At 39.3% G+C, this 10,970-nt stretch overlaps 3 protein-coding genes across 3 annotated transcripts; all 3 read left to right on the top strand.

Annotated features, from left to right (window-relative positions):
* Nucleotides 1–1,243: 1,243 nt before the first annotated feature.
* Nucleotides 1,244–1,528, top strand: OCT59_011680 (uncharacterized protein; the record flags this gene model as incomplete). Its single annotated transcript, XM_066133936.1, has 1 exon — nt 1,244–1,528. One exon carries the CDS (start codon nt 1,244–1,246, stop codon nt 1,526–1,528), a length of 285 nt encoding a protein of 94 aa, XP_065989251.1.
* A 2,918-nt stretch (nt 1,529–4,446) lies between these two features.
* Nucleotides 4,447–6,327, top strand: OCT59_011679 (uncharacterized protein; the record flags this gene model as incomplete). Its single annotated transcript, XM_066133935.1, has 2 exons — nt 4,447–5,524; nt 5,597–6,327. 2 exons carry the CDS (start codon nt 4,447–4,449, stop codon nt 6,325–6,327), a joined length of 1,809 nt encoding a protein of 602 aa, XP_065989250.1.
* A 113-nt stretch (nt 6,328–6,440) lies between these two features.
* On the top strand, nt 6,441–6,911 carry OCT59_011678 (uncharacterized protein; the record flags this gene model as incomplete). Its single annotated transcript, XM_066133934.1, has 1 exon — nt 6,441–6,911. One exon carries the CDS (start codon nt 6,441–6,443, stop codon nt 6,909–6,911), a length of 471 nt encoding a protein of 156 aa, XP_065989249.1.
* Between the last annotated feature and the right edge of the window lie 4,059 nt (nt 6,912–10,970).

Raw genomic sequence — 10,970 nt, 5'->3', positions numbered from 1 at the left:
CCTTTAATGAATATAAGCCCCTTAAAAAAAAACTGTAAAAACGTGTAATATCATAATATTAATATGGGAGTTAGAAATGAAAATTCTAACACTAGATAAAGCTTAAAAGAACTAAGACAACGGTAAAATATTGAAGTTTAATCTTTTATCTGTAGATTATTTGATCATCTAAATTATATTATTAATTGGTGTAACTTGGCGTAACTATATGCAAATCTTATGATCAACTATGCCGAAACTACGGAGAAACCTATTATAGAGGTTTCGGCATGTTTTGACAGTTTCGCAATTTTGACAGGTTTCGCAGTTTCAGCGTTTCAGCATTTCGGCACTATATAAGAGGTTTCACCTTTCAGCATTAGGCCAAACAGGTTTCAGCAAGCAACCTTATGGACGACACAAAAATATTTCATGTACCGTATAGCGCTGCATACAGTACCCCCCTCAAATAGTACCCCCCATAAATAGTACCTGTGTATTATTCAAGTTTACATTCGGGTATTTCTGAATAGTACCCCGGTACTAATCAAAATCCGATTTTGAATAGTACCCGGTACTAATCAAATACCGGTATATAATTACTAATAAAAATTCTTCATACTAACTAGGAAAAGGAAACCGATCGCACATCATCACGTGCCGGATGTACAACAAACATTTGTGAAACCGATACGAATAGTATATAGTCCTTTGTTACACTTCGGACTAATAAAAAATGTTTACAAGCAAATTTTTATTCCATGTGTTTTAAGTCGTCGGGCTGGATGTGGGAGGTGCAAGCACCACCCACCTCCAGGTCTACGACCCGTCGCAATACCTATATCGCCCCTACGGGGCTCAGGAATCCCCATATATCCGCCACAATCTGGGACAACATATGGAACAAATATATATACCAAATAACTAGAAAACAATAGAAAAGGAAGGAATAACGGATATAATGAGAGGGTTGTCCCGGATGTGGCAGATGTGGCAGATGTTTCAGAAAAAATATGAGAGGACATCTCCCCAGAAAAAGTTTTATTTTTACCCCCCAGATCCGCCACATCCGGAACATCTGGAACAAGTCAGGATTCCGTCTAATAATCTGTTGGAAGTAGTGAGACAGCAAACCAGGTAAATTAGTAGGTAAGCCCCTAGAAGGTCTATAAAGCCAGTAAGACCAACCCCGTCCCGCCCCCGTCAGAAAAAATAAGTAATTGAACAATGGGTATACCATAAGTAACCTATAAGGACAGATAACATGTATACCCCGCACGCAGTATTAGTAATCCCCGAACTTGTAAGCCATATCCTGGAACACATTCCAAGTAGCAATTTTGGGCCACATCTTTTAGAAGTCAGCCCAATCTGGAGAGCTGAAGCTGAACGAGTACTCTGGAAGCGGCATAAAAAAGCCGAGGAGGCATACGACAGGGCAGTGAAAAGAAGGAAAAAGCAAATGATGCTCTTGGCCAATCATTGGAGGAGGAGGGTATCCTCTGTGAACTTGAATGGAAGGCGTATCAAAAGGCTTGTAAAGAGTTAACGGACACTAGAAAAAAGCTAACTATAGTAAAAGGAGCTCTTGAGCGGTTTGGATTTCAGATATATGTAGTTTGAAAAAGGGGAAGGGAAGATTTAGAGCAGTCGTAAAGGTTCGTGGTTTATAGTTTTTTTTTACCCCTAGAAGATAACCAGATATAACCGGAGGACCGCAGAATCGCAGGACCATAGGACTACAGGAGGGTAAATTGGTAGGAGTGCAGATCTTTGGAAAAATATTCGGCAATTGAAGATTAGGTAACTATAAATTAGTACTCGATTTGATAGAACAAAAAATGACTGCCCAAACTAGCACTCAAGCTCAAGTTATCCCCAAGTTCGGTGAACAGAAGAAGGCTTTTAGTATTGATGAGCTTAAACGGCTCATTAACGCTGCAAAGAATATGAGGGATCTCAATCAAGCTAAAGGTTATCTTTGCAGTTACTTTATCCCCTGCTCCAACCCACATGGAGTCTTCATGTGGCGATCAGAAATCAAAAACCTCGAGCACATCCCTGATAAAAATATTAATAAACTTATCCGTCCAATTACCAAAGTCTTTTACACACAATCTGAACAGGGTCCTTCACAAAAGGTTGAATTTAATATCAACAAATGGTTTATGATCGAATATAGTACTGTATGTGTAGCTACCTGTGACCCTCAAAAATCCCGTATCTTTAAACTAGGTGGCCAACTTTATCTCAATATCTTCCCAGGATTTCTCCATATCCTGCGTCCGATATCCACTTTTGAATCTACAACCCACCTCGCAGTTAAATTTATTTCTCTCACATTCAGGATATCTGGTGTTCAGGCGATTGGAATCTTACTGAGTATATCATAAAGTGGTTGGCCAGTGTGGCAGCTGGAAGGAAAATGTATTCGATTCTCTACCTGAAATCTGGACAGGGTTGGGGTAAAAGTATTATAACAGATTTCATTCAACGTAGTGTCTTAGGTACTCAACTTGTTTATAAGACCAGTGATCCTCAAACGATTCTTGGAAGTTTCAATGGGCAATTACAAGGTAAGGTTCTTCTCCTCCTCAAGGAAATGCCTACAGAAAAAAGCCAGTGGAATAATCTGTATCGATCATTGAAGGATAAGGTAACAGGTGACATAATGGAAATCCATGAAAAATACAAGACGCCAACACATTACAAAAACTTTATATCCACCATTGTACTCACTAATGAAAATGCTCTCAGAGTGGAGAATGACGATAGGCGCACAGTGTTCTTGGATGTGTCACCATCCCGCAAGGGAGACCTCAACTACTTTAAGAAACTCAGTGACGCTATGAAATACCCAGGTGCCAGTGAGGCATTCTATGCTTACTTGAGAGCCATTGCAGACGTTTACCCAGACTTCAATGGGAATCCACCACCTATAACAACATCTAAGCAGGATCACATCATATCAACTCTCCCACCCCTATTTCAATTCATAAAGGACATTTACCTCATAGTAAAAAATCATATAACCGACCTACCTGTTCAAGAATTTTATAGGGTATATACTTCATACTGTGAAACTCATTGCATTACACCCCTATCAAAGATAAACGCTTCTAGAATCCTATCAAATGAGTTGGGTATAAATAGCAGAAAAATACGTGTAGGTAAGGCAACACCACGAGTTTACAGCATATCTAGGGAGGACCTTTACAAAAAGTTTCTCACCAAAAAATGGATCCACGAAACAGATGAAATCAATATAGAAGGAATAGATGTAGAAACTCCCGAGAAGCCCGCATCTGATCCCAAAGCCTTAGAAAAGTTCTTGGCAAATATATATAGCATTCCTGCTAATAATCCACAAGACGTACAAGAGAAACCTGCTGAGGAAAAACCCGCTCCTGTCAAGAAGAAGCCTATTGAAAAGAAACCAGTTTCCAAAAAGACTCCACCACCAGTACCACTTAAGCCCGATTGCTTGAAGGTAAAACCCGCACCTGTCATCAATGAGGATCCTATTCCTGAGGAATCTCCAGCTCCTATAGAATCTGATACTGATGAACCTATAGATAGCTTTTCGGACTGTTATCTATCTGATGAGGAACCTGATCAAGAAAATGAGCCGCCTGCTGAGGAACCTGCATATAAAGCTGATGATGACTACGACGTTTTAAATGACTTGCTATCTGACTCAGATTTTACAACTGTGAACCCAGCTCCTGAACAACAACCTGAGTCTCCTGCAGAATTTTCTGCATCTGTCACTAAGCCTGACCCAGAACCGGCTCCTGAAGAGCAACCTATCCCAAAACCCGACACAGAACTAGAAGTTGACTGGGACCCTGAACCAAAGGAAGGTACTCGAGCACACTGGACTTGGCATGAAAGGCACCGATGGGATCGTAAGCCATGGGTCAAGAATTCAAAGGACCAGGTCTTCAATGATCTCTACAATACAGGTAAGGATTTATGGGCTAAGTACCAAGACGTGTCAGACGACTATGACTGGGAAATACTCGCGTTTGAAGTAGAGGAATGTCCCACAACACGTATTGAGGACGAGTACCAGTATTACCTTAGGGAGGTAGTAGACCGCTTCAAGGACTAGATCGAATATAATGGGAACTTACCTAAAACACATAGCCGTAAAGAACTCGCAGATCTAATAAGAGTATACAAGGAGGATCGTGATGCCGAGATTATTCCTACCACCTCTGGTTATGAAACTATGAAGATGAATAAGGGTAAAGCACGAGAAATCCTAGAGGAACGTCCAAAAACTGATATGGAACGTGAATGGGAAGCCGCCAATGGAATTGTCGACGACTGGGATGAAGAGGATCTTGATCGTGTATGCAGCAAGATTGACTCCTTTTAATAAGATAAGCACTTCTTAGTTATCTTATATTTTTTGTATAAAAAACCTATATTACAACTGAACACAATTTATAAATACATCAAATGGTTTATTCAGAGATTGTCCGTGCTTTACCTACAAGACCGGATATCAAAGAATTACAGTATTCAGGCGCAAGATTTTCCAGAGGAGCAATAGCAAGACTTGGACAGCGACTCCAATCCTGGTATCCGACACATAAATTTCAGATTCTGCTCCCCTATGAAAACTGGAAACCTGGTGGATGGACATCAGGAAACCAACCAGCCAGCCTTTTCTCACTCTTGGACCACTACGACGAAGCACAACTACCGGATGACGCAGACCCTGATTATTTTGAACGATTCATAATTTATGTGAGAGATGCCCCACCGGTTGCAGGGGGTTGCAACGGGGAGCTAAATGATTGCCTGTATGAATGCCTGAAATATATCTACGGCACATTCTCTAAAATGCCAAAGTCAATCGAAAAGCCCGAGTATATCAAAAAGGCATTAGGTCTCAATCGTGATGCTCCAGTTCCAGTCTCATATATGGATAAGGTTGAACAACTTGCAGGAAGCCTTGCACTTAATATTGTAGGGGATTCCACTCAAATTTCCAAGAGCAAATCTGACAGACGTGCAATACTTATCCTGTCTGAAGGCCACTACTCTCTTGCACTGAATCCCGGAAGACTCCACCCTAGCAAATTAGATAGAAAACGAAAGTCTCCCTTTGTTTATCGTGAAGATGGGGTTAATAATGTAGTAACAATATACAATGGTAAGACAGTTAAGTCTCTTACAGTTGGACAGTTTCAGAAAGGTAAGAACTCTGATAGTTACTCCTTCATCCCTATCGAGAAGAATTGTAAAACTGGAATATATGAAACACTTGAGGAAACATACCAGAGGATCCATGAAGAGCGGGATTCCTTCCTACAGGCTACAAAGAAGTTCGGTCTAGGAATCGACTTATCTTACCACAACTGGTCGTACAAGAGAACTGCACTCTGGCTTTTTGAACGGTTTAGTGTAGGGGTTCCAGCCAATGATCCTCTTGACCCAGTTGAAGCAGAGTGGATAAGTGATGCAATGATGGGAGGTCTTATCTGGGCAGACAATGAATGGAAGGGCTATGGAAGGCAATACGACGTGACAAGTTTGTATCCAAGTATTCAGCAATCAAATGCAAACTTTCCAATCTGACAAGGTAAGTTTCAAATACTCAAAGACTTTGTAGACCATAGAGGTTATGCCTTGTATGGATTATTTCGTGCTAGCTCCCAGGGAGCGCCCAAGGGCAAGGTAAGTGGTAATGACATTCTCTTCCGACAGAATAAGAGGGGAGTCTATACATTCATTGACTTACAACGAGCAAAGAAACTTGAACTCGATATACAGTTAATCCAGGATGTAAAGCCAAATGCCTTGATATATGACAGAGAAGCAAGAATTCCTGGGACTGTAATATTTGGTGAGTATGTCCACTTTCTCTTCAATATAAAGAACCAGGGTGGCGTGGCCGGTCGTGTTGCAAAAAGAGTTCTCAATACACTATGGGGAGCACTCTGCCAGAGGAAACGCAATTACAAGACACTCACCACAGATCAAACAGATCCATTCAAGTTTCCAGAAGGCCACACACTTGACTCCATCGTACCAGTAGGATCTGACCAGTGGCGATTCCAGTTTACAAACCCAGGTAGTCCCTTCAAGGGTGAGTATCCTAGGATCACTCCATTCTTATTAGCACATGGACGGAAGACGACTTCAGAGTTATTAGAACCATATAAGGATAAAGTACGACGCATCCATACAGATGGATTTATTCTAGAGGAACAGCCGAGTAGTCCTACACTTATCACTTGTCCAGAAAATGCATCCAAAGCATTGAAAGCTCTCAAGTTTGAAACCGCAGGATACTGCCATGTGAAAAATGCAAACAAGGTTATCTGGACATGATTGCCAAGAATGCGGTTGAATTTACAGTAGGTATATATATTTTTTCTTGCTTGAATGTAAAGTCAATTTGAAGATTCCTATTTATTACAAAGTACAAAAAAGTATAAGGAATCATGTCAACATATACCGAATTAGCAAGCATTATTAACAGCACTGACAGCATTAGTGATAAAGTTATTTATAATGCATCACACAATCAGTTCACCATTGTTTCTGATGAAACTGTCCTCAAGATTATCCGTGCATTGAAAGACACTATAGTAGTCGCATTAGTATCTGGGTTTAGCAAAACCAGCTACCTTGTCCAGGATCATGTGAAGTATATCAAGAGAATCCAGACAGCAAAGTCTCCTGTATCATATGTGAAGTTCGTGGCCAGAAAACTCTTCCCAGATAATGCAGCATATACTGCTAAGATAGCAAAGATTCATGAATCATACAAGAATAAACAAGCTCTTTTAGACAAACTTGAGGCCCTCTTCGAGTTGTATTATAATGTAACTAAGGACTCATTAACAGGTCCCCCAAAGCGAGCTGTCACTATGAATGAGGCTGAGAAAACCTTAGCAGAACTTCTTGCATAAGCGGCTCCTGTACGAAATTAGTTTATATTTTTTAGATCCGGCCAGCATTACCGCGTAATCCCGAATTACCGAAAAAGGGGGACGTCTAAAGCGGAGTCAAATCACGTGACTTTGAAAAAAATTTATTTTCTAAATAAAATTTTTCGCAATATATATATGACCTTTTAAACATATATACTAAGTGTATTTTGGCCTGCTCTGCAAGTTTACTTAGAATGACAAAATGAGTTTTGAATGCCGTTTTCGATTTATTTGACTTTTCATTTTTGTCTATCCATTTTTGGATATGATCGGCAAAAAAGCTTTTGCTAATATATAAAGTGAAAACCAGTATTCAAAATCTACCTTTCAACCTTAAGTAAACTCGTAGAGCAGGCTAAAATACACTTATTTTATGATTTTCAAGTTTATGTTAAACTTGATTCATAAAAAAATTAGTTCACTCATATTATATCAAATCACGTGATTTGACTCCGCTTTAGACGACCCCCGAAAAAGGAAATTTATGTTACACAGGGTTCCAAACGCATTCTTACCAAATCGATTTTTTGTGGAACGGGTATCGCCCAAAAATGAAATGATCTACGTACCGCATGAAATCACGTGACACTCTACACATTTGTTCAGGGTATCACGTGACATGAACTCCGTTCACATTTTCTGTAATATAATCCATAGTTTTTCCATGAATGCATTCTAGGCCAATAACCCAGTAACTTATTTATCGGGTATCCTCATATTTCTTGACAAGGACTGATGACCATGTAACCTTATCATCAGGTATCCTTGCATTTTTTCGACAAGGATTGATGCACTGGTAAAAAAATGGTCTATTCTACACATATCCTACACATATCTTATATATATCGGGTACTCAAAATGTAGAAAATCATACACAAATAATACACATATCATACACATATCGGGTACTTATATATATAGTATACCTATCAGGTACCTGATATATGTATGATATATATATTAGTACCCGATATGTGTATGATATGTGTATTATTTGTGTATGATTTTCTACATTTTGAGTACCCAATATGTGTAAGATATGTGTAGGATAAATCATTTTTTTACCAGTGATGACCATGTAACCTTATCATCAGGTATCCTTGCATTTTTTAATAAGGACTGATGACCGTGTCACTTGGTTATTGTAAATTGAAGAAAACTATTAGGTATGTAGACACGTACAGAAAAAAGACATGTCTTACCCTTATATAGCTAACCCTATAACTGGACGTCCAATTATTATCGGTGGAGATACCTTTAATTGAATAGTTATGGAATCCCATGATTATATTGATGGAAGGCTTGTCCGTAGACAAACTGCACCTCCACCTGAAGAGCAACCTGTATATTTAAATACAGATACAGGACGTTATGTTCGACGTGGTACTAGAACATATCATAGACTGATTGAGAGTGACTATGAGGTAGTTGAGGATTACTACCTTGTCCATTATGAAGAAGAGGCGCTTATAGAGGAAATCATCAATGAAACACGCTATAATGAGGAAAATCTTGATGGGCAGCGGTTAACTTTCAATGATATACAACAAATCAGGGCCGCTATTCAGGCTGACCAAGATGAATATGATGATTTTATCTTACAGCAAGATATGACTAACGGGACACCTTCCTCCGGTCCTTCCGGTCGTCCACGAACTTTGGAGGACCATACCCGAGACTTGCAGAGCTAAATATTGAGTTGTGTAGGGAATGTCTCATGCCTGTAAGCCCAAGTGACTTAACGGACAAGTTGTGCAAGGACTGCTCTGAATAGTTACTTAATTTTGAATAATTCTTTTTTACATAAAGAAAGATAGCCATGTCAACATCAATCGTAATAAACCAATGCCAAAACTGTGGAGTAATCACTCCAAAAACAGCATATAGAGGATTATCCAGCGTGTTGTATAGACAGATTATAAAGAAGATTGGCGACGAGAGTGAACCTTTACAAGCCTTGGGACTTGCTAGGGATAAGTTAGTTCAGATCATTCGTCGGGGAAGTAATGTGGACTTTACACAATTGTTTACACAAAAACTGGATATGAATATTATGGATGGAGAGCCATATGAAGATATTAGGAAGTGGCTTCTCGAACAGCTTATAGCCATAGGTTATGACAGTGGAGAAATTGCTTTATATCAATTTCTAAGGGATACATATCCAGATGGTATTGACGAGCCTTTCACTACATTCTATGAGAACTATGTAAATCATATAAGTAATCCAATGACTAAGAACTTTGCTTCTCGTGCTTTAGGAGCAATAGGGTTGAAGGCTAAGATGTTAAGGATTGACTTTGAAGGCCGTAAAAAAAGTGCTATGATTCTTAAAGCTTCTGCAGACGAATTACTTGATATTCTCACAAGATACTATTAATCCCTACTTGTAATGCTCGACGGTCCATGTGGCTCTTAGAAAAGATCTGTAGAAGGACTTCAATACCTTCTATTATTTGTTTATTATCCAGAGGGCGACTAGACTTCAGGGCTTCATATCGGGAGAATAACTCCTTCACATTCTCAGTTTTCAGAGTTTCAGTCTTTGCAGTCCTACCCTGTACTTTTGCTAAGAAATCCTGAAAGTCAGCTCCTAGGGTCTTACCAGAGAGTCCATAAGCTTCCCGAAAGACATATTTAATCCAGGTATCTGCATTCTTGGCTAAGACACCAGGTACAAGTAAATGTTGACGTTCTTTAGGGGATGGAAATACCCGAGCAAATTCAATCAAGTGTCCACCTTTTTTTGCTTCAAATACAGCTTTCTGACTATAGGGACTAAACTTGGATCGAACTGTGATTGAACTGGGTTCAGACTGAGATCGAACTGGGTTCAAGCTTGGATCAAACTGAGATTGAACTGAGATCGAACTAGGATTGAACTGAGATTGCTCTGTGATAGAACTGAGACTAGTATCCCATCTTACTCGAATGGACAGTGGATTACTTTTGGACCGTCTAAGATCAAACACTACAAATTCACGTTGCAGAGTAAGATCATCAATTACTGGTGCTAATGACTCTGATTCTTCTGTATATAGGCGGATGATTCTCTTGGTATTTGTAAGGCTCCCATGACCTCCATGCAGTGAGATGTAGTTAACATTTTATCGAATAGCCTTAGGAATGGCAAAGAATCTTTGGGCTACATAAATACATGAAATATTTTTGTGTCGTCCATGTGTAAAGTAACCAGTGATGAGATCCTGGATTTTTTTAGGTGCATCCATCAGATCCTCGAAGATTACCACAGTAGCTTGAGTAGGGTCGAAGGAGTCAATCTCTGAAATCTCACTATGGGTTACTGCAGTGAATGGGATCTTTTCCTCTTCGAAAAAATCATGTACAACTGCCCACTTCAGCTCGTCAAGATATCTGCCAACTAAAAGTACTGCATCACATAGTACATACCGATTACCATCCTCTTTTGCTTTCTTGTCACCCATTAACAAATTAATGATCATAGTTGTCTTACCTGAGTCTGAGCTACCTGCTACAGCTAATCGAAAGGGCCATGATGGAGCAAACTCATTGCCTTGTCTTGAGTCGGTCGTATACTCGTCCAAATTGTATATATAAAGATCCATTTGAATTTTATTCTAACTTAGTTTAAATACTATGTCGACATCAACACCAATTCCAGTTTATACTCCTTCAGAACCTACTGGACCGCCTCCTGCACACTTGGTCAATGAAAAAGACGATGATGAATTAGTTAGAATACTAAAGGCTCATGCAAATTTATTGACTACCAGGGGTCGTTTAACTGTTGATTCAGAGATACAGGAGGCAAATAATCAAATCAAACATATTATTAATATATTAATGTATCGCTGTAAAGCAAAACATGAAGAACTTGGTATTACAAAAGATTTGTTAGTTTTTGCACAAGGTAAGATAAATGCATTTGATGAAACGTTTACTAATTTAGAATGTCAATTAGTTATTATACGTGCTGCCAATGATAATTTCATAGAAGAAAACCATAACCTGCAAAGAGATTATGATACTATGGTAGAGCTTCGTCGACAGGCTATA

The sequence above is a fragment of the Rhizophagus irregularis genome, chromosome 2 (genome assembly GCF_026210795.1).
Source record: "Rhizophagus irregularis chromosome 2, complete sequence".
Taxonomy (NCBI): Eukaryota; Fungi; Glomeromycota; class Glomeromycetes; order Glomerales; family Glomeraceae; genus Rhizophagus; species Rhizophagus irregularis.
The sequence above is the reverse complement of the archived record's forward strand: the minus strand, read 5'-3'. Positions and strand labels throughout refer to the sequence as shown.